Source organism: Dromiciops gliroides, chromosome 4 (genome assembly GCF_019393635.1).
Source record: "Dromiciops gliroides isolate mDroGli1 chromosome 4, mDroGli1.pri, whole genome shotgun sequence".
Taxonomy (NCBI): Eukaryota; Metazoa; Chordata; class Mammalia; order Microbiotheria; family Microbiotheriidae; genus Dromiciops; species Dromiciops gliroides.
The window spans coordinates 489,557,296-489,581,694 of record NC_057864.1 but is presented as its reverse complement, the minus strand read 5'-3'; the positions used below and the strand labels follow the sequence as shown (position 1 = coordinate 489,581,694).

The 24,399-nt window shown below is 44.2% G+C and overlaps 1 protein-coding gene across 8 annotated transcripts in view; it reads left to right on the top strand.

Annotated features, from left to right (window-relative positions):
* Positions 1-24,399, top strand: part of AGAP1 (ArfGAP with GTPase domain, ankyrin repeat and PH domain 1) — a 666,750-nt gene that overhangs the window by 527,878 nt on the left and 114,473 nt on the right. For all 8 annotated transcript variants that reach the window (XM_044001114.1, XM_044001113.1, XM_044001112.1 and 5 more), the window contains one exon: positions 8,764-8,925. In XM_044001114.1, coding sequence (XP_043857049.1) covers positions 8,764-8,925 — 162 coding nt within the window. The remainder of the gene's footprint in view (positions 1-8,763; positions 8,926-24,399) is intronic.

The following is a 24,399-nucleotide window of genomic DNA, read 5'->3' as shown; positions in this document are numbered from 1 at the left end:
CTGACAAATGCATGTGACTTGATGAGTTCATCCCTCCCCACCCCCTTTGATTACAGCCTCTGACTTCATCAGGGCAGAGGTTGCCCACTATGGAAGCTGCCTCTGCTGATCCTGGCCAGGGATACGACTGTAACTTGGGAAGGACCTGAGGCTGCCCCCCCCCCAGCAGCTAATCCAGTCCCCTCATTTTGCAGATGAGGAGATGGAGTTTGGGGTGACGGGTTTGTTGGGCAGTCAGTAAGGGGCTATAAAGCACTTACTACATGCTAAGGGTTCTGGGCTCAAACAAAGGCAGAAACAGGCCCCGGCCTCTTGTTACTATACTGTGTTTCTTCTTTCATCCTCATGGTAGCCAAGTATTGGAAAGGACAGAAAATGGAACTCAGAGACACACGGTCTTGGCCTTGAAAGCCATCCACACCCATTGAGAGTTGGAACTCACTCCTCATTCATTTGCACAAGTACTGAGTACAGACCTACTGTGTGCCAGGCACTGCTGTAGGTGCTGGATGCTGAGGGAGTCAGAGATAAGGGAGAAGCATGAGAGCGCTCCGTCCAGGAACCAGCAAAGTGGGATGTTATCGAATAACATCAGCAACTGCTATGAAACCGAGAGTCTTAGAAAGCTTCCTGGGACACTGAGAGGAGAACTGGCTTGGGCCAGGGTCAGACAAGAATACCCAGTCTTAACAAATACTAACCAGTAGAAGGCTGATGGGATCATCAGTGGTCCATGCCCATAATCCCCCACCTCTGCAGAGAAGCAAGAGGGAGATGCCTTCTCATATGCCTCTTTGGGGCCAAACTTGGTCTTCATAATGACAAAGAATTCAATTTCTGTTTTGTTGGTGGTCTTTTAGTTTTCATTGATGGCTCATTAAATGATTAGTTGCTTCACGTTGAATAAGTCTTTAAGAGTTAGAGTGGCTGAAAAGGTCCAATCCCCCAAGTCCACCCCAGGGGTCAGTCCCTCCAAACATAACCTCAGACAGCAGGCTCAAGAGTGTCAACAGTAACGAGTCATGAAGAGATCTCCCCCCAGGAGCCTCCCAGCTATGCCCAGACACAAGATCTCTATTGCTTTAGGAAGGAACTCATTTCATCTGAAATTTCCCATCAATGGCAGAGCAAGAAGGCAACACCATTGGGTCCAGTGAGTTGTGTTTATGGGATGCTGGGAACCCGTAAAGATCCCAACCCTGGTGGCCCCTTTTCCCTCTTGATGTTGGAGAGCTTCATTCCTAATTCTCTCCATTCAGCTTCCTTTCTGTGATCTTTCAACCAGGAGACCCTTAATGTTGCCCAGGCTCAGGACCCCGCTGTCAGCCGCCTGTTTAGAGGATGGATTGTAGTTCCAATTGTAATGCGTTTCAAGGCGCGTGATCCTCAAAGGATCCAGGTTTTGTCCCCTTTTTGGTGGAGCCCACAGGTCTTGGATGACTGATTCATAGGTGACTTGGGTGTTAAAAGGTGCAAGGTCTGCAAATCCAGTGCTGGGGACCTGGGTTCGGATCCCACACATGCCATCTACTACCCTTGGGGTCTTGGGCAAGTAAGTCACTACACCTCTCTGGGCCTCAGTTTCCGCATCTGCAAAATGAATCCATCTCTAGAATAATTATTCTGTGTGGCCTCTTACTACTCTCTGTAGCCAGGGGCATTTTTCTTGTGGATGAGATGTCAGAGAGGCACCCTGGGAAGACAGGAACGTGGGGGAGTATTTTTAGGGTGAGAGGACCCAAGCTCAAAACCCACCTCTGCTTCCTTTGTGACCTTGGAAAAGTCATTTGTCCTTCCTCGAGCCTTTGTTTCCTCATTGGAAAGTGGGAGAGGGAGAGGTGGAGTCTGACAGGATGACATCCAAGGTCCCATTACCATCTGACTCCTTCATGCTAGGTGCTTGCATGGCTCTCTAGGAGGCCACTCATGCCTGGGGGCGGGCATGGGGGAGCCAATACTCAGAGAACATTCTACATGCATTCATGTTGTATAACGAAGACCTTTGAATAATGTTGTGCTTAAGCCCTCTGGGACAGCATCCAAGATGGTCCACCTTGCAGTAAATGCTGTTCCATGGCAGGTAATGTCAGAGCGTGCTTCTGCTTTCTGGGTGTTTTCATCTTACTCTGTTGAAATGAAATTATACCTGTGGGCAGCCCTTTGTGACCATTTTGAGGACCCTCCTTACAAAGAACACAAAGCCTCATCTAGAAGACAGGCGACTAGGTGATCAGTTCTTTGCCTTTGGCCACCCATGAAATAGGTAAAACCACAGCATGGCACTAATCCTTTCCACTTCCATCCATTGTCACAGAAGTCCCAGAGGGAGAGGGGCTAAATAAATAGCACCTGCCTTGGCTTTAAGAACATCAGGGGCACACGTTAAAAGCTGATACTCTTCCAGTTCACCAAAATTACATGAAAGGACCATCCTAGACTCATTGTGCAGAGGGGACTTAGGGACTCTGGAACCCGACCCCCCGTTTTATGCTATACTCAGTCTGACTTTCCAAGCTAAGCCAGTACGTTCTTGAGTATTTGGGGATTTCGGTACAAAGGCGCTCCTAGACCCTGACAGGACAGGTTGGAAAACATGGCTGAAGATTCAGAAATGAGAGAGGCCCAAGGCATGTGGGTCATCCAGATGCCTCATTCGCCATATACTGTGAATATATTTTCAAGAAGAGGAAGGTCTTAAGCTTCATAAGCACCAAATGAGACAGAGCCAATGAGGCAGCTCGGATGTAGAACACTAGACTTGGAGTCAAGAAGACCTGGGTTCAGATCTTGCTTCAGATACTAAACATCTGACCTTGGGAAAGTCTGGCCTCCCTGGACCTGGGTTTCTTTCTCTTGGCTCAGTGCCTTCTAAGGTCCTTTCAAGCTTCTGATCTATGATCCCATGAAGCGTTCTTCAGGGGAAAGCAGAGTAGATTTTATTCCCCATGTGACCTTAGGCAAATCACTTCATCTCTTTGTACCTCACTTTCTTCATCTATAAAATGAGAAGGTTGGGGTTGGTTTCCATTTCAAGTCCCTTTCAGCTCTAAATCAACTGCATCGTCACAGTCAGCGGCTGACCCCTGGCTTGGGAGGTCGCATACCATCCCCATGCCTCCAATCCGTCATAATAAACTATCGGCTCTAACACATGGGGAATGTACATAAGGAAACTTAGATCCAGTGGACTCCGGTTACTGTTCCTTAAAACGAATATAAAACAGTCGCCAAACCTGGAAGGCCACAGAGCCCAGAAGCTTCCTCAGCCAGGAAACATTTGGTTTCCTTGCCAAGCAAAGGGATATGGCGGTCACAGCAGAGGCTGTGAGTGACATTGCTTCGTGTGATCCCCAAAAGCCGTGTGTGAGAAAACAAGCCTGAAAGAAACATTGGGTTGAGGCCCAGCGAAGTCAGACCATCCCGAGGTCATTTGAAGATGAAATGCACATGGGAATAATCAACCTGTGAAATAGAACTGACTTTCCAACAGTCAGGAAGCTGCCACCTGGGACTCCCGCACCTCAGTGGGCAGAGCGCTGTAGGAGAAGTGGTGCTTCTATTGAAATGAGGAGAGAATGGCTGAACCAGATTGGATCCCCAAGCAGAAGAATCCTGTGCCCTGAGGTCAACCCAAATGGGTCAACACCAGCACGAAAGTGATCCTAAGGTCAGATGGCACCTAACCGCCACCCAGACACCCACAGCAGCCACTCCAGAGGTGTCAATGGGAACCTCCCTGCCTAGATCACATTGTGACCTTTGGAGGCATCCCTCAGAGAGCAGACGCCAGCCTTCCTGGCAGTATTGTGGCCATGCATCCATCCCTGTCCTCTTTTCCTTTGGGGTGGGACAGTGTGAGGCTCACAGGTGAAGCAGGTCCAGATGACTTAGGGTCTCCTGAACCCGTTTCAGACCTTTTTCATCTTTCTTTGCCAACCCCATCCTCTTTCCAGCTCAACAGAAGTTGAGGGCACCGTCACCCTTCCCAGGTTTACAACCTCAGTTCATCCTCAATTCCTTACTCTCAGAAGGAGGACCCTTGCGAGCAGGGCAGTGCTGCTACTCTCTGGTTGGATTTCGTATGCCCTTACACATAGTAAGAGGCTCCTGGCTGCATGTGCGATCTTCTTGATCTATCCCGTTGTATGTTAAAATGTTTATTTGTTGAGTTCACCATTAAATTGAGAAATAGAAAGGAGCTCAAGAGATTTTCCCATGATCACCCCACAGCAGAGCCAGAATTAGGATGTGGTCTCTCACCCCTTGTTTGGGAGTCTTACATCTCTAGCTGCCTGGGTCTCACCACATCAGACTTTCCTGCGTACGTCTGGAAGATAATGTGGAGTAGATTGATTGAACTGCAAGTTTCTCTGCGTCCTGGTTTGTTAGTGTTTAAACTTTGCCTCTTGATATGGCTCCTTCTCGTGTAAAATCTGGTGTGGGAGAAGAGTTTGAAAAATGGAAACCAATCATTGTGATTGTGCCGGGGAGTTTGCAAAGTGAGTAATCCTCCCCTGATTTATACATAGGTATATGTGTATGTTTCACCAGTCTTTTGCTTCAATCTAATGGATCCCTGGACACACTTTTTTTTTTTTTTTTAACAGAGCTTATTGGGAAACTCTAAAGAAATTTGATTTAGTTCCCTATATATTTTAGAGATGAGGCCTTTATCAGAAGTAGAACTCAGGCCTTCTTGAAACCAGGGATGGCACCTTTCTCTCTCTCATGTTGGCTGGTCCCTCAGCTAGAGACCTGTGGCTGAGTGACTGTGTGTCTCACCTTCCTGCCTGCCTTGAAGTACATAAAACAGCCAAGAAGAAAACAAAGCCAAAGCACAAACCTCCAGCCCCGAAAGTGAAAATAAAGAGAAATAACAAAGGCAGATTTTTTAAATGCCAACACTAAACGCCAGGGATCTTTCCCCGACACACTGCAGCTTCACTGTTTGGCGTCAGTAGGTTCAAGGATCCACCAGGGAGGGAGCTCACCCGCCCAGTCTTCCTCTCTATTCCAACCCCTTCCATCACATTCTCTTCCGTCCCCCACTTTGATTACCCTCCATTGACTCTGCTGTCTCTCCCTGCCCTCCTAATGATGAGTACCTTCCTCAGCCTTCCCTGGCTCCCCACACCAGCCCCTGTGATATCTGTGGAGATGGGGATTCAAGGAGCTTTCCTTCCATGGAACATAAGCCCATCACCAAGTACATGGAGCGACACCCCCGGCTCCCCTTTGCTTGGGGATGTGGTGATAGCCTTGGCTGGAAGCAGTGAATGCACTGGTTTCTCCAAGTGCCACAAATGTGTGGAGGCTTTGAATGGTTCATGAGCCTTTCTGAAACTTGAAATCAGACATTTGTTTGCTTTTGTTCTGGGAACAAAGTGACTCTGGCCATGGTTTGATGGGGAGTTTGGTAGCCTGCAACTCCTTTGGATGTCTCTGGAATGTCTGGAGGTACCATTCAGTTGGAGGGCTGGGGGAAGAAGGGGAGGGAGGACTGCTCTCCAAGAGAAGCCTGGCTAATGGTCTCTGTGTGGTCTCCCACCCCCATCCCCACCCTGCCTCTCCTGCATTGCCAACCCCATAGTTGGGACACTCATAGAACCCAAGAATTGGGCTCAGTGAATAACAACACTTGTAGGAGGAAGGCGAAAAGGGCTGAATCATTCTGTCGTCCTGTATCTGGTGTGTTCAGGGACAGGGTGGATTTCAAGATTTTTATAAGCGGCTCTAGCAGGATCTGGTACCATCAACCTGAAACCCACAGGCTTCTGTATATGTCTGACAAACTGGGATCCATGGAGGCTGATGGCCGGCATGTAGAGTGATTCAAATCCCACCTTGGAGACTTATTAGCCCTGTGACCCTAGACAAGTCATTTAACTCCCAAGCCTCAGTTTCTCTTTTTCTTCTTCCTGTCTCTGACACATACTGGCTTTGTGATCCTGTGCCTCTTAGTACTTTGGGTAACTCTCCAACTGGCTTTGGTGGAGAGGGTTCCCTCACTGGGACACCCCTCAGGAAATGAAATCACAGACCTGATCCCAAAGAAAAGAAGAGGGAAGGGAAGGGAAGGAAAAGAGAAGAGAGGAGAGGAAAGAGAAGAAAAGAAAAAAATGATGACTTCACAAAGTGATCAGAGAAATGAGGCACTGTTTGTATATAAAGTGCTTTGCCAAGCTCCAAGTGCCTTCGAAATATTGACCGTTATTATTTCATAACTCATTTTTTGCAGATGAACATAAATAGTAAAAACGGTCTGAGAGGAAGTTACTGTCCTGCTATTATTGTTTTCTATTTAATGATCCACAGACTGGGGCTCCCATGGAAAAATAACTACCTTTTTTTTAATTGAACAAAAATACTAGGATGCCGGCTTACTGTCTGTACATTCTCTGAAAGCATCTTAGGGAAAGCCTGAACAGCAGACGGCCCGACAGGAAGGACACCTCGAATTACCAAGACTATTTGCAGCAGCATTTGTTGCCGTTCTGAGCAGTGTGGCTCTCAGACCTTCCGCCACACCCTCCATTCCAAGGAAGAGCGTTAATGACTGTCTCCGTTTTCCCCAGAATGGCGACCGTCCAGGACCTGATCGATTTCAAAGCCTTCCCAATATCTCCTTATTGCTCAGGACAAGGATGGAAGTCAGGACTTGACCCAGAGGCTCTTTCCTCAAACATAAAGACCTGTTTCCTCCTTCTGACCCCTTGCGGAAATGTTCTCCAGTGGAGAACGTTTGCTAGACATTGAGAATTCCCCTGTCCGTACATGGCCCATCGCTTTAGCCGCATGGATTTGAATATCTGTAGGGATGGAGAAAATAGATGTCCCCCACCCCACCCCCACCCTTGCAGGGATGGCCATCAACAAGGAGATGGGCCTGCAACAGTCCATCAAAAAGCGCCAGAGCTAATGATGGGCTGGGCTGATAATCGGGGGCGAGTTAATTGTAAGGTTCGATATGGCATCTTGTCAGCCGAGATAAGTTGTCACGTTTTCCACTTGAGCTGAAACTAAATGATTGTAAAGTAAGTTATGAGTGTCCTTGGGCCTGTCTGCCGGAATGATGGCTAAGAATACATTCCTGGCCCATCAGTCTCCAGCAGGCTGTTTGATATTTATGCGAACGGAATGTTATTTTATTCTCCCTCCAGTCATGCTTGTCATCTTCCCGAGTGAAAAGTGAAACGGCTTCTGTAGCTCATGCTTCAAGGATTGAAGCTCAGAGAGGCTGCAGATTGTTATTATTATTGCTGGTATTATATATTTTTTGGGGTGTGCGTTGAACATTGATGCCCGATTGGGAAGAACTAATGGCTGACATTGAGCACACGGGACGGAGGCAGAGCAGCCCATCCCGTTCAGCAAGATGCATACCACGGTCCTGCCGCCCCCGTCGGAGCCGGTTGAGATGTGGAGTAATGAAGCGCTGGCTTTTTTAATTCGGCATGCCTCTTGTTCCTCCCCCCTCTCCTCTTCCCCCCTCTTTCTTCCATATTTAACAGTGTCGGCCGTGGCCATTCATTTCTGTGCCCTGTAATTGATACAAAATAAAATGCATTATTTGTATTCACTCCGGAGGATGAAATTGCATCCATTGGGCTGGAGCTAGAACTCATTTACAGTTTCCTGAAGCTGGAGCTTTCAGGGGCCTGCTCTCTTTTCAATTTGAGGAATACCTTGTCAGGCAAGAAGACTATTCAGAAATGGAAATGCAGGGCTTGGAAGCCTCATGCACTTGGATTGCTCATATTTTAAACCCAGAGAATGTTAAACAACTTCTATCTTGAGAGGGTGGTCTCCAAAACTAGGCTCTAAGGGTATCAATAACACTCACAAGTGAATACAGTGTTCTGCTAACCAGAAATACAGGGCTCATCTGTAAGCAGAAAGACGTGGGGATAGACGGAAGGGATGGCACTCTCTCCCGTGTCCTTTATATGTTAGAGCCCTAACAGGCAGGACAGAGGGGGACAGAGACAGAGAGGCAAATAGATGAGGCAGATGGACAGATGGATAGATGGAGAGGTAGACAGACATACAGACATAGATACAGACAGACAGACTGAATAGATGGCTAGGTAGATAGACTAGATACATAGATACATAGATATAGATAGATAGCCTATGTAAATAAATACATAGATAGATAGATAGATAGATAGATAGATAGATAGATAGATAGATAGATAGATAGACAGACAGATAGATAGACAGACAGACATCCTAGGTGATAGACAGATAGAAAGATAGATAGATAGACAGAAAAAAAGATAGATGGATAGACAGACTAAATAGACAGACAGACACAGACAGAAAGATAGACTAAATAGACAGACAAATAGATAGATAGACAGACTAAATAGATAGAAAGATAGATAGACAGACAGAAAGATAGACAGACTAAATAGATAGACAGATAGATAGAAAGTTAGATAGACACTAAATAGATAGACAGAGAGACAGACTAAATAGATAGACAGATAGAAAGATAGACAGACTAAATAGATAGACAGACAGACAGACTAAATAGATAGAAAGATAGACAGACTAAATAGATAGACAGAAAGATAGATAGACAGACAGACTAAATAGATAGACACAGACAGACAGACATGTCTTTTTTATTGCGCCTGGGATCTCTTCAGTGTGGGGACCGTAATCACAGCCCCATGTAGTCTCAGAGAGCAGAGTGTTGCATGAATTGGAATTCATTTTAAGCCTAATTCTTTTTAACTTTTCTGTGTCAAATTGCAGATACAGGTTTGGGCGATTCAGTTTGTTCAAGCCCCAGCATATCCAGCACCACAAGCCCCAAACTCGATCCTCCGCCTTCCCCCCACGCCAACAGGAAAAAACACAGACGGAAGAAAAGTACCAGCAATTTCAAGGCAGACGGGCTCTCGGGCACGGCTGAAGGTAAGGAGGCCACGTGCCTTGGGGAATCTGCAGCCCCATGTGTCGTTGGTTTGGTTTTCCAATGTGTTGCTAAGTAGCAGTAGCATGGCTTCATGGTTCGCGTGGGCTGAGTTTGGAGGCAGGAAAACCTGGGTTCAAATCCTGCTTCTGACACAGCCAAATAACTGGGTGACCCTGGGTAAGTTATTTCATTTCTGCATCCCAAGATACTTTTCTAGACTTGATCTACTAAGTCATGGGTGGGATTTGAACTGTGTGGGTGAAGGCAATCCCAGCTTCCTTGTGAATTCAGCTTGAATCAGAGTCTCTTAAAATAGCAAGGTTGTGAGCATCGCCGTTCAGAGTGTTGGTCGTCGATGTGTGAGAGCTGCTGCTTCCACTGGGCTTCGACACTTCAAGGCTGGGGTGGTTTCATGATACCACATCAGCCCCATCACACAGAGACATACCCATGCGTGGCGCTCTATGATGCTTGTGCTGGGCTTTCCATGAGAGATGCAGAGGAACACCACATGCCCAGGTCCTACTGTCGGTGAGATGCCCACCATAATGGGTCACCTGCTCCCTCTCTTGGTTAGAGGGCTTACATCGAGGCCCTGTGCAACAGTGGGAGAAAACACCAGCTTTGGAAGCTTGAATCTTGCTCAGAAACTTCATCCTTTGTGACCTCTGGGGGCCTCCATTTCATTATTAACATAAGAGCTTTGGATGAGAAGACTTTTAAGGTCCCTTCTGGTTCTGAGTCTCTGTAAGTTATAGTCTTGGAGAGTGGCCCAGAGCACAGAGGGAAAGCCACAGAGTCAAGTCCTAGTGGGATTAGAACCTAGGCCTTGTTTGCTAGGTCATCAGCCTCTCCCATATACCCCCTTTAGTGAGAGCCAGGAACTTTCATCCATGTGCTCTATGCGGCCACTCAACTGAATTCCAAGGGAATTGAGTAGCATGTCATTGCATGGTCAACCACAGGCACTCAACTCAATTCTGAGAGAATCAGCTAGCACGTATGGACAGGGCAGCTAACCTGAATGATCATTGCTTCCCTGCCCTCTCTGAATTCTTCCAGATGTCTTTGCTTAGTCCCTTTTTATCCATGTTGGTTACATTCTACAGTAAAGAATATTGGAGTCAAGAAGGAAGGACTGGAAAGTGGTGGGGTCAAGCCAGGGGTCCACCATTCACCTCCCTCAGAAAGAGAACCCTTTCTTTGTTTGACCTGTTTCATCTTGAATGTTGCCATGGCTCCTGGCCCTGCCTATTTCATAGAGAGATTGTAAAAATAAAACGTGGCCACATCCTTAAATCATGGATGAAACTCGTTGAGTTACTCAAGCCAAAGTGTGACTGCTCTGATCTGTGGGCAGTGGTGGCCACTTCACCACCTCTGCCCTGTGCCCAGGGACACTTAAGGCCAAGCTCCAACTGGGAAGAAAGAGAAACGTTGTTCTGCATCTGCTTGGCCATGCCCAATGACATGTTTCTCTAACAAAAGAACTTAAATCGCTCCCATGATGACACTCCTGATTCTTGTGGCTCATCTTTTGTTTTTATGTCAGCTCCACTCCTAGGAACATCCTTTGTGACAGAGAGTATTGAAGGGGGTGGGGAATGGGGACAGCTCAGCACGATCGCACAGCCCATGCTCTCTCAGGATGGGAGGGGAGAGCACCTTCTGATTGGGCTTCTTGGGCACCACGCTCGGGCATTCTCATTTCCCAGTGTTTGATGTGACTCTTTCTGGAGCTGGCGCTCTTTCCCCTGACATCATTGTAGTCACTGGGCTCAGCTTTCTCATTCTCTGGACATTCCCCTGCTTTGGTTCATGCACCCTTCCATGCTCCTCGGTCTTCTTCCCGTTCATTGTTTCTTGGAGCACCACATCATTCCATTACATCCACATAATGCTTTAGCCGCTTCCCAGTTGTGTGGCCACAGTTGACAGGCATCTGCTTTGTTCCCAGCTCTTTGCTACCACAAAGGTGCTGCTGTGATGTTTTGGTGTACACAGAACTGTTCTTCTTGACATCAGTGGCTTCCCTTGCAGCCTGTTTGCCATCTGATGAGCAATTCTATTACTATCCCATTGCAGAGGGTGATTAAAAAGTGTCTCTGTGCTGACTGACCCTTGGTAGAGTAGGAGGGCAGATCCATTAAGAGAACCTGAAGAAAACAACAGCCTCTCATCCTACCGATAGTCCAGTGGCAAATTGTTATATCAAATACTCACTAATAACAACAGAAAAACCTGTGTTGCTTTTTGGGAACCACATGATATGGTGAAATGAGCCTTGGACATGAATTAAAGAGAGGCACGGGTCCAAATGTACCTCTAACTCCAGATGCGTAACATTGGACAAGTCCTTTAACTGCTGCTGTTAGTTTCTTTATTTATAAATTGAGGGCAATGGGCCCATCTTCTTTCCAAGAGCACTTTGAGGACAGCACTAAATAAAAGGGATTGGTGAGATGAGTGCCACCCTTGGAATTTGAGATCAAAGAATAATTAAGGCCCAGCAAGGACCTCAGAGCCAAACCCCTCATTGTCCACTTGAAGACAATGAGCCCCGAGGAGTCCTCCCATTTTCCCTTGGAATTGGGCAGCCCACTCAATGTGTTACCAAAGGCACTCATTTCCTAAACCGGGGAGGGAGTGGTGGACAACACCAACTGTGAGCTTCCAAAAAGACCTGAGAACATGCTGCTGGACACCTCCCCAAGGTGATAGATAGCCTAGTGACTGGGAATATTCTCTACATGGGCCTGAAAAAAATCATGGAAAAGTTCAACATATATGCTCCCTTTGTCACTCAACAAGCTGGATGTCAGCAGGTGTACTTGGGCACTAGGGGTACAGAGATGAATGTAAAACTTGTCCCTGTCCCCAAGGAATGTATCTTCTATTGAGGGTGACAACATGGACCTCTGTGGGCATATTATACCAAGTATGTTTAAAAGACGATTTAAGGGGAAGGCACTGGCATCTGAGCCAATCAGGAAAGACCTCCTGTAGGAGGTGGCATGTAAGCTGAGGAGGGGAGGGGAGAGAGCACTCTGGTCATGGGGCACAGTGATAATCAAGGCCTGGCCATCAGAGACAGACTAAAGGATTCTCAGAACTAGCTCTATATGAGTCAGCCTGTTGCTTGAAGTTTAAGGAGGTTACAACACAGGCATGTTTGCAGGGAGGCTTGTAAAAGCCAGAAGTTTACAAAGGAGCCCATTTGACAGGGATCACCCACGTCTTTGTTTTCTTAAAATAAACAAATAGCTCTATGAAAATAGTATTGCCAGTTTCTCCAGAGACAAGAAAGCTTCCCGTCCAGTCATTGAATATTCACTATGTACTCATAGTGATACGTACAAAGACAGAAACTAAACAGTCCTGCCCTAAGGGAGCTAGCTTCTAGTCTCATCTAGAAAGCACAGAAAGGAGCACCCTCAAAGGACACAAGAAGTCAGTCAGGAGTCACTTTCCCTGAGATATTTTGATTAGTATCGATAGCCACTGATTAAATTGAATTGAATTAAATGCAAATAATGTTTTCTGTCAAAAAGACATTTCATCATCTCAGAAGGTAACAGAGATGCATTTTTAATTTAACTCAATCATCTTTATCTTTATTTTAATCACACTCAATCGTCTTGGACTAAATGTCCTAGTGACCAATATATAGGAATGTGCAGGGAATTCAGTCACAACTACTTGAATTGTGTTTCTACACAGAGGAAAATCTTTAGATTCTAGTCAATTTTCAGTGTCAGGAAACTTTTGTTTTAGAGGATTTACATTGATACATACATACGTATGTATGAATGTCTTTATATACACATACATACATGTATATATGCACACACAGCTACTACAAGATTGCCATCCACAGGAAAACCTTTTGGGGGAAAGTTTGGGAAAGTGAGGGTGACATTGTTCACATGATCTAGGCATGAAGGCAGACTGATTCCTCAAGCCCTTCACTGCTGAAGAGAAAACCTGTCATTTCTCAGGGATTTCAGGCTGTTCCTTTAAACGTATTTTGATGCTCTGGCCCCTCTTGACTACATGCTTTTTGGAAAAGGCAATAATATTAAAAAATTGTGCAACATCAGCATTGATGGTGCATAAAAATATCAGCAACAACCGTGCCCAAATTAGCAAGATTGATATGGACTAACTGATCTTTTCTATCTAATAGAGAAAGTGCCCAAGTGTGAATCTGAGCAGTCATTCCATTCTAATTGTTGAAGTGTTTCTATTTATTTCCTCATTCTATTTGTTCTCTTACTCTAGCTTTTATTACACTGTTAAATATCAACAGTTAAATTCTGTGCCTGGGAAGAGCAGACACTAAGATCTCATTTTAACAAATAGGTGTTTGCTCATCTTTAAAGGGTTTTTTAGATTTTGTTGATTATTTAAACAGCATAGTTTTCTCATAGTTGCCCATACACACCCATAAAACTGCCATTATAACAAAGAAAAACAAGTTTCTCAAAACCAACTGAAAGTGACCACATTCAGGACAACTGAGTATCCAAAACTCCACACCCATTGTCCACCACCTCCTTATTGAGACAAGGAGCTGTGTTTTCTCAGCTGACTTCGGAAAGGAAGATTGGCCTTCGCCATTTGTATTCTGATGCCTCTTAAGATTGTTTTCAATTGAGGCAGCTAGCTGGTATAGTGGATAAAGCACCAATCCTGAATTCAGAAGGACTTGAGTTCAAATTCAGCTTCAGACACTTGACACTTACTAGTTGTGTGACCCTGGGCAAGTCACTCAACCCTCATTACCACTCCCCCCCCAAAAAAGAGAGTATTTTCAATCATGTCATGGTTGTCATTGTGAATATCACTCTCTTGTTTCTGTGGTCTTTGCCCTGCACCTGTTTGTTCATCTAAGTCTTCCCATGTTTTTCTGATTTCTACATAAACATCATTTCTTAGACCTCTTCCATTACATTCACATAACAGGGTTTGTTCCACTGTTATCCAGTCAATCAGCCCCCAGGTGTTCCTACCTAAAAAGGGGCCTAGTGGGGAACAGTATCGACTTTCTTTCTTTGATCTCCTTTTAGTATATGACCAGCAGAGAGAATGCCAGGCTAAAGGAGATGAACAATTTGGTAGCTTATGTTGTTCAATCACTTTTCAGTCATGTCTGACTTTCTGTGACCCCATTTGGGGTTTTCTTGGCAGAGATACTGGAATAATTTGCCATTTCCTTCCCCAGCTCATTTTACAGAGGGGAAACTGAGGCAAACAGGGTTAAGTGGCTTGACCAGGGTCACATAGCTAATAAGTGTCTGAAGCTGGATTTGAACTCAGGAAGATGAGTCTTCCTGATTCCAGGCCCAGCTCTCTATCCACTGTGCCACCAAGCTGTCCAACTTTTCTCACATAATACTAAATTGTTTTCAAGAAAGATTGTATCAATTCATAATTCTACCACAATGTATTAGTCACATACATATAAAATTACAAATGGATGAGGCAAATCCTGCAAGTTATAATATTATGACATAATTCTACATATATAACATTATACCTATATTTAAAATACATATAAAAACATATGTCGATATGGATATACAATACAAATTAATACAATATACAATGCTAGAGAAATATATAAACATACCTATAATATATACACGTAAATATATTGTATTTATGTAAATATTTTTACATACATTTGTGTAAAATATATATGTGTGTGTATTTATATAAACTCTCTGATAAATAGATGGATATAACAATTTTTTCATTAGGCCACCCTTTCAGATTCCTTGGGGAATACAGATTTTTAAGGAATGTCAGTTTTATTTATAGATTTATTTAGTTATATATAACATATAATTATACATGTGTAATTTCTCATAATATAAACATACATGCATGTGCATATATACAAACATAGATAAATACTTTATTGGCTTGTGTTCTGTTCACTTCTTAGACGTAGGACTCTGGGGAAAATCACTTCATCTCCCTGAGCCTCAGTTTCTTCATCTCTAAAAAGAGACTCCTATCGCCCCTACCTCACAGAGCAGCAGGGAGCTTGAGATGTAGTAATGCCTTGAAAGCCCTTCCCAAGCCTTAAGATACTGCAGAAATGACATCCATTACTACTTGTGTTGGCCTTTCGCTGCCTACGGAGTTTGGATGAGTCAGAAGCGAGTGGTTGAATGGGCTCGTGTCCCAAGTAACTTTCCCGCAAAGAGTGAGTGGCATGACAGAAGCTTTGTCAGAAAGCCCCCCTTTGCAAAGATCAGTAGGAGAAGTCACTTCATTATCCTTAGCTTTCGGTTTCCTCATCTGTGAAATGGGGCTGGCATGGGGCTAGGGTGGTCTCTCAGGTCCTTCCTTCGCTCTGAATCCAAGAGGAAAGCACTAGCTAAGGTCCTGGCCTTGAGGTGGAATTTCCCCTGATTTATCCAATGGGGCTTCCTCCCAGGGGCGCATGTGCCCCACTACACACCCAAGTCCAAGATGGCAGAGGCAGGACAGACAGCAGCTTATCTGAGAAGGATCTGGAGGAATTTTGGAACTTAATTTAGCTTTTAGGTTCTAATTTCCTATAGTCCCTTGAAGATTATATGGTTTTGGTTTGGTTTTTTGGTGAGGCGATTGGGGTTAAGTGACTTGCCTAGGGTCACACAGCTAGTAAGTGTTAAGTGTCTGAGGCTGAATTTGAACTCAGGCGTTCCTGACTCCAGGGCCGGAGCTCTATCCACTGCGCCACCTAGCTGCCCAAGAAGATTTTATGTTGTTCAGATTTCACCTGGCACCTTGTATGGTGCCCAGCACACAATGAGTTCTTAATAAATGTTTGTAGAATGAATAAATGAAATTCCTGGGAGAGTTATTCCTTTGGCCTTTCTTCCCCACAGCTGCTGAATTGATAGTCCTTAAGCACAGCTCTCATCACATCCCTCCCCTTCTCGTAAAACTTCCTTGGCTCCCTACTGCCTTGGGGGTCCCATGCAGACTCAGCTGTTTAGCATCCAAAGCGCTTCATGATCTGACCCCAGCCTAGCTTTTTAGACTGACTCCAGTCACACCCCTTCTTCCCTCAACAATCCAGCCCAATGGACCCCCAACCAACCCATCATCCTCCCCCAGGACCCTTGCACAGGGAATGCTCTCCCTCCTTAGCGCTCTTGGAATCCCTGGCTCCCTTCCAGGCTCAGCCCAGGTGCTGCCTATGACACAAAGCTGTTCTCCCAGAGTGCTCCGTTCTCACACTTCCCATCTCACCCAAGTCTATTTTGTACTGATGTTTCTATATACGACTACCTCCCTTTTGAGCTCAACTGGGGAAGAGCAAAGGCCACATGGAGGAGACGGTTCTGAGCTGATTTTTGAAGGAAACCACACAGAGATGAGGGGGAACAGCATTCCAGGGTTGGAGAATGGGTGGTGTAAATGCATGGGACAAGAGGTGGCATGCTGTATGTGAGAAGCTGACAGAAGCCCAGTTTGGCTGGATCAGAGACTACATGTAGGGAAATGATGGGTAACCAGACTGGAAGCATTGTGGGGAGGAGGGGGTAACTTGGGAAGATTCTGCCACACAGTAGGTGTTTAATCAATGCTTTCTGACTCTAATAATTTTTTTTTTTTGGTTTTGGTTTTGGTTTGGGGGGTGGGGGGGGGAAACGAATGAGGCAATCAGGGTTAAGTGACTAGCCCAGGGTCACACAGCTAGTAAATGGCAAGTATCTGAGGTTGGATTTGAACTCAGGTCCTCCCGACTCCAGAGCCAGTACTCTATCTACTGTGCCACCTAGCTGCCCTCCTAATGATTGTTTAATCCAAACACATGGGAAACAGGTGCTTTCTTTCTTTTTTTTTTTTTTTTTTTTTTTTTTTTTGGTGAGGCAATTGCGGTTAAGTGACTTGCCTAGGGTCACATAGCTAGTAAGTGTTAAGTGTCTGAGGCCGGAATTGAACTCAGGTCTTCCTGAATCCAGGGCCAGTGCTCTATCCACTGCACCACCTAGCTGCCCCAGTAGTTGCTTTCTGACTTGAATTACTATTTAATCCAAACACATGGGAAACATGAGTTTAATCACCAAGACACCCAAGTGGCTCCATACTGTTCACCTTATCATTTCAAAGTATCTCGGAATCATTGAGCCAATATCCCAGATTCTGTCCTGTTTTCTAAGTGTTAGAAAAGAGAAGGCAAAACAGACTCTGTCTGTGAATGCCCTTTTCAGTCGCCTTTGCAGATGCCTTGGGAAAATTCTCAGTGAGTTCTCCTTCTATGAAAGAGCCCGTACAAGGAGATGACCCCTCCGCATCCCTGTTCTGGAGTGTTCTGTAATTGGGCAAGTGGGAAGGCCATTTGTTTCTTTGGATGTTCTCGCTCTCCCTCCCCCGGGGGCAGTTCTGTTGACCCTCTGGAGCTTTTCCTCTGGGCCGCAGAGGTCGGTAAGAGGCCTGCGGGCCCTCAGTTTCATGCTGCTTTCTCAGCTCATCTGTTGGCCACCCCTGCTCTGGCTTGGGAAGGTGCTGCTCATTAAGGCCATTAACTCCCAGCTTCCCCCTCCCCTTTTAAAGGAATGGCAGGGTTTGGTTGGACCCTCTGTGGCATCTCTTTCTGAAAGACCTGTTCAATTTCATTTCCATCCAACAGACATTTACTAGGCCCCCTACTGTGTGTCTGGAGATAAGAACCAAACCGTTCCTGCCTGCAAATCACTTGCCTTCTACTTGGGGGTGGGCAGAGAGGGTGGAGAATCCCAATAGCTTTGTCCTGACACAGAAGTGAAATCACCTCTTAGTGCTGAATTAGTAGATTAATGAGTATAAACACTTAGCCTTCAAAAAAGCTGGTGAAGGAACTAACAGACAGTATGAAAATTTCCCTTAAGTAGCCTGTCAGCTTAATCTTGTATGTATGACAAGGTACTAGCCATTGGAGACCAAGACAGGCTTCCTGGAGGAGGTGTCACCTGAGCTGAGGCTTGAAGGAATCTTTCCAGGTTTTTCTGATAGGATCCTTTTTGTGCTTTTCTAGGGTCTTGTATTTGAAAGTCAAATTTTCTATTCAGTTCAGGTCTTTTCATCACAAATGCCTGAAAGTCCTCTTTTTTTTTTTTTTTTTAGAATTTTATTTTCCAAATTACATGTAAAAGCAAATTTTGACATCAATTTTTATTTTAAACTTTGTGTTCCAACTTCTCTTCCTCCCTCCCTTCCCACCCCCCACCCCAAGAACTCAAGCAATTCAATATAAATTATACATGATTGGTCATGGAAAACATCTCCACATTAGCTAGTCTGTTTTCAGATACCATCAGTTCTTTCTCTGTAGATGGACTGCAATTTTCCTAAGTCCTTCAGAGTTATATTGGATCATTGCCTTGCTGAAGATAACCACGTGCTTCCCAGCAGATCATCTTACACTATTGCTGTTATTTTGTATACAGTACATTTCTGCTTCAGTTCATGTGGGTCTTTCCAGGTTTTTCTGATAGCATCCTGTTCATCATAACTTTTATATAGTACCTTAAACTTGACAAAGAGTTTTCTTCACAATAGCCCAGCAGCAAAAATAAAAACAAAAAACCCAAGAGGGGCAGTTAGGTAGTGCAGTGGATAGAGCACTGGCCTTGGATTCAGGAGGACCTGAGTTCAAATCCAGCCTCAGACACTTAACACTTACTAGCTGTGTGACCCTGGGCAAGTCACTTAACCCCAATTGCCTCACCAAAAAAACAAAAACAAAAACACAATAGCCCAGCAGGGTAGGTACCGTACGTTTTGCCATTATAATTAATCATCATAACTATTTCCCCCCATCCTATTCCCTTCCAATGATATTTACTTTATTTTCTATCTTATTTTGCCCTATTCCTCCTCAAAAGTATTTTGCTACTGACTGCCCCCTCCCCTACTCTACCCTCCCTTCATTCAGCCTTCCCTCCTACTTTCCTGTAGGGTTAAATAGATTATTCCTCCCAATTGGGTGTGTGTGTTATTCTTTCCTTGAGCCCACTCTGATGAGGTTAAGGTCTTTGAGCTAATTCTGGTTTCTAAATTTTTCTTCCTCCCTCCCTCCTCAACCCTCCCTATGAAATCAAGCAATTAAATATAAGTCATAAATGTGCTGTTATTTATGCAGAACATCTTCACTTTCCTCGAAAGTGTTTTGCTTTTTACAGCTCCCTCCCCCAAACTTGCCTTCCCTCCTTCCCCTCTATTCCCCCCCCCATTTCCTCAGGGCAAAAATATATTACTATACCCACTTGAGTATGTATGTTATTCTCTCTTTGAGCCAATTCTTATGATAATAAGGTTCACTCATTCGCCCACTCCTTCCCCTTCTTCCCCTCCCCTCCATAAGTTTTTTTTCTTGTTTCCTTCATGTGAACTACCTCTCCCCAGTCCACCTCCCACCTCTCTCCTTCCCCTTCACCCAGTCTATTCCTCCTACCTTTCAACCCTATTTTAAAGATGTCATCATGGGTTAGCTAGGTGGCACAGTAGACAAAGCACCAGCCTTGGGCCCAGGAGGCCCAGAGCCCAAATCTGGCCCCAGACACTAGACAACCCACCCTGTGTTTGCTCCACAAAGAACAAGGATATACAAAAAATAAATGCTTTACAAATACCTGTGTCCTCTGTGTATTCCTTACTGAAAAAGTTCTTACGAGTTGGAATTATTATTTTCTCATGTATGAATGTAAACAGTTTAACCTTTTAATGTCCCTCATGATTTCTTTTTCCTGTTTACTTTTTTATTATTCTCCAGGGTCTTGTATTTGAAAATCAAATTTTCTATATAATTCAGGTCTTTTCATCACAAATGCCTGAAGTTCTCTTTTTCATTAAAGTCCTATTTTTTCCTCTGAAAGATTATAGTCAGTTTTGCTGGGTACATGATTCTTGGCTGTAGTCCCGGTTCCTTTTCTCTCTGGAATATTATATTCCATGCCCTCCAGTCCTTTAATGTAGATGCGGCTAGATCTCGTTTTAACCTTATTGCAGCTCCACAGTATTCGAATTCCTTTTTCTAGCTGCTTGCAATATTTTCTCCTTGACCTGGGAGCTCTGGAATTTGGCTATAATATTCCTGGAGGTTTTCCTTTGGAAATCTCTTTCAGGAGGTGATTGGTGGATTCTTTCAATTTCTATTTTGCCTTCTGCTTCTAGAATATCAGGGCAATTTTCCCTGACAATCTCTTGGAAGATGCTGTCTAAACTCTTATTTTGGTCATGGTTTTCAGGTAGTCCAATGGTTTTCAATTATCTCTCCTGGATCTATTTTCCAGGTCAGCTGTTTTTTTCCAAGGAGATGTTTCGTATTGCCCTCTATTTTTTTTTTTTTATTCATTTGGATTTGCTTTACTGTGTCTTGGTTTCTCATAAAGTCACTAGCTTCCATTGGTTCAATCCTAATTCTTGGGCAATATTTTTCTTCAGACAGCTTTTGTATCTCCTTTTCCATTTGGCTTTTCAAGCTGTTGCCTTTTTTTCTCATGATTCTCCTGCATTGCTCTCATTTCTCTTTCCATTCTTTCCTCCACCTCTCCAAATCTTCCTTCTATCTCTCCTACTTTCTCTTCAAAGTCCCTTTTGAGCAGTTCCATGGCCTGATATCAATTCATATTTTTCTTGGAAGCTTTGGATATAGGGGCCCTGAGATTGTTAGCCTCTTCTGAGGGTGCCCCTCGACCTTCCTTGTCACTGAAGAAGCTTTCTATAGTTCTCAACTTTCTTTCCTTGCTCATCTTGCTATCTTTTACTTGACTTTTAACTTCCTCTTACAGTGGGGCCCTACTTCCAAGCTACACTGTCCCAAGCTTCAGAGGGTCCCAGATGTTTTTGTTTGAGGGAGGGCAGGTTTTTCTCTGGCCTGGTCTGGTTCAAAGATAACCTCAAGCCAACTTACTAATTAACCAAGCAGCAAAGCTTTCTGTGCTTTGGTTCGTAGCTCTGACAAGCCTGTATCCCTCCCCCATCTGGGCCTCACGCTGCTCAAGATTTCTTCCTGGTTCCCTGCTGAGGTGGGACAGCTAAATTCCTCTTCAGGTCCTACAGACACCCCTGTGTTTTTCACACACCCCCTCCCCCGGCCAGCTGTTCAGTCCTCTAGCCCAACTATAAGCTTATTTCCAGAAGACACCAGTGTTGCAGCTGATTTGGAGGCTATGGGGTAAGTTCCTCTGGTGTGCAGCATGCCTGGGGTCTGTGTTGGCACAATCCTGGAATTGGACTCTGTTCTCATCCCAGCACGGCCCCCTTTAATCTGTCTTTAATCTCAGCCCATCTTTTTGTGGCTTTTGCTGATCCAGGGGTTCTTTTATTGCTGTTTTGGGGGTAATTGTGTCAGGAACTCTGTGGGTTTAATGTCTTTCCTCTGCCTGGCTTGAAGGAATCTATGGATTCCAAGAAGTAGTGTAGGATGGCAGAAAGGAGCTGGGTTCAAATCTTAGCTCTACCACATACCACCTTATGCCCCTGGACATATAAGTAACCCTTGGCTCTCAGACATTCTTGCAAAGGTCTGGTAGGTCTCACTAACTTGTAAAAGCTGAGGCTATCGTTCTGGTGACCAGCCCAGTTTAATTATAGAGAGGCCCACTCTCTGAACCCACTTTCTTATCTGTAAAAGGAGGTTGTGCAACCCAGAGGTCTCTACTATGTGTTCCATCTCTCAAAATGATGATTCTTTGAGGTGGAGGTGAGTTTTTTCATATAGATGGAAATACATGTGCATGTGTGACTGTGTGAGCGCAGTTGTGTGTGTGTGTGTGTGACTGTGCACTTGTGTGTGACAATGAGGAACCTCAGCCATGGGGGTCCTGTGGGTGAGAACAAGAAACCAGAAGTTTTCTCTTAAAATTCAGGCCGAGTCAGAGAGTCGGGTTGACTAGAAGTTCTCATGGTAGAACAGCCATGGACTCTGGTTTCATAAGACCCTTCATCAAACCCATGTTTCCCACTTTTGTCTTGAGAGCACTAACATTTATTTCCCACAGTACCCTCCCTTCCCCACTCCATGCCCAGAGATTCATCCATCATGATAAAGAGAAATCAAAAAGTTCAGATGTTATATGACTTTTTTACACCTTTGATTCCTGATGTGGTCTACAAAGTAGTAGGGAGAAGGATCTTGTAAGATCTGTTGTTTGGGTTTGTGCAAACTGGTCATTATCATTTCAAAGCAAAGTGACTTTACTGCCCTTTGCACTTCCATTTTTATACTCACTGTTTTCTTGTTTTCCTCATTTGTAAAGGATGAATCAAATGAATTGCCAAAAGACACAAGTAGTAACTTAATAATGAAAGAAGACTTGAATGTTCCTCTCTCAGAGCTGGACAAATCTATATAAATGAGACAAAATGTGAAACTAAACAAAAATTTGTGATGATTTTAAAGCTAAAAGATTTATTGTATCTTCTCAGTGTGACTACTAAAGAATATATACACATATACACATACTTGCATATATGTGTGATTCACATACCTATATTATACAAAAACACACATAATATTTATGTATCTATTTGTGTGAGTATTTCTCAATACCATGTAGCACTTTAACAAAAATAGACCATTTATTTGGTGCTTTTTTTAAATAATGAGAAGAGGAAATAAATACTCTTTTGCTATACAATTTTAAGCTTAATTGGCTGACATCCAGGCACCACATTCAGGGATAAGGGATTTGCTGTCACAAGATGGGCAGTTCACCAGAGACCTTCATCCCAAGAGTTCTAGAACAACCCCTAACTTCAGCCTTATTGACACCATTATTGCCAAGACATTTATCCTGCTGAAGAGAAAGGAAATTGTCTCTCAAGGATGATCACCAAGAAGTATAATGAAATCACTGCTCACCTTTTATGGTTCTGTCGCTAGCTATATCTCTCCCCTCCCAACCTCTTCCAAGCTCACCTTCCTCATTTTCATACTTTCGGCAGCCATTCCTTCATCCTGTGTTGTGTCACTGCAAAAGTCATGTTAGAGTCCATGACGTTCTACAGCAGGAACATCAAACTGAAATACAGATAGATCCCTACAGCCCCATGTTGACTGAGAAAACCAGATTAACATTATCCATGTTGTATTATATATTTATTTATTTTGTTAAACACTCCCTGCATTCATTTTAACCTGGTTCCTATAACACTGGAGTTTTGTGAGTTTGGCACCTCTTCTGTAGATAATCATTCTCCAATTTGACAGATAAGAAGTAGAGGAAGGATGTTTGCTTGGGCCAATGTGGATAGATAGAAAGGCATAATAGTCCCTCTCCCCTTTATTCCTCTGATTGGGAAGTAGTGGTTTTGTTGTTGTTGTTATTGTTGTTGTTGTTGTTTTGCGGGGCAATGAGGGTTAAGTGACTTGCCCAGGGTCACACAGCTGGTAAGTGTCAAGTGTCTAAGGCTGGATTTGAACTCACTTCCTCCTGAATCCAAGGCCGGTGCTTTATCCACTGCACCACCTAGCTGCCCCTGTTGTTGTTTTTTAATAAAAATGCACTGGTGATTGTTGTTACTGAAAATTTATTAGAACATGAGTCAAAGATTTTACCAAAATATATTTTTGTCTCCATTTATGGAATCTCCTTATTGTGAGTTCTTCTTTGTGTTGATGCCAATATTAACGTCTATACCTTCGCATCCTGTCTAGTCCTTGTCTATGAGAGACTCCACCAAGTCTTCCTCACTTCCAGAATCTAACGCCTTCTCCCCAGGTGTGCCCTGTTAGCTGCATGGGGGGCATTGACTCTACCCCTGAACGTGTTAGGGTTGTGTCGACATCCCTCCCCACTCCAAAGCTCTGCGACTCTGAGCTTTCCTGTTCTGTGGGTATAACTAGAATATCCAGGCTCTTTTCTCTACTCTCCTTCCCTCTTTCTGATTAACCTACACCTGGCCACCACTATATATTCTTAGATGCATTGCAAGGTCTGGGACTTCCTAGTGTTACCTTTTCGGATACACACAGCAATCCTTCCATAATTCATGAGTTGTCTGTAGTCAAAATGACTTTTCCCCCAGTGGGCCTCTCTATACTTAAACTGGGCTGGTCACCAGACCGAGAGCCTCAGCTTTTACAAATTAGTGAGACCTTTGGAAGAATGTCTAAGACCCAAGGGTTACTTATATGTCTTAGCCTCAGTTTTCTCATCCATAAAGTGGGTAGGTTAGGCATTGATGGGTGAAGATTGGTTGGCCTCTAAACTCCTTATGGGAATCTTTGATCCTTTTTGTGTCATAGACCCCCCCTCCCCCTTGGTAGTCTGTGAAACCTATGGATTCCTTCTCAGAATGTAAAATACATTAAATAATGCATAGGATTACAAAGGAGGTCATTTTTATTGATATACAGTTATCAAAATATTAAAAACACAAGTTCATGGATACCATGCAATCCATGGATACTTTGGAAGATTGTGGATACCAGGTCAATAAGCCTTGTTGCAAGTATGATTCTGTCATTAAAGTTTTTGGAGTGA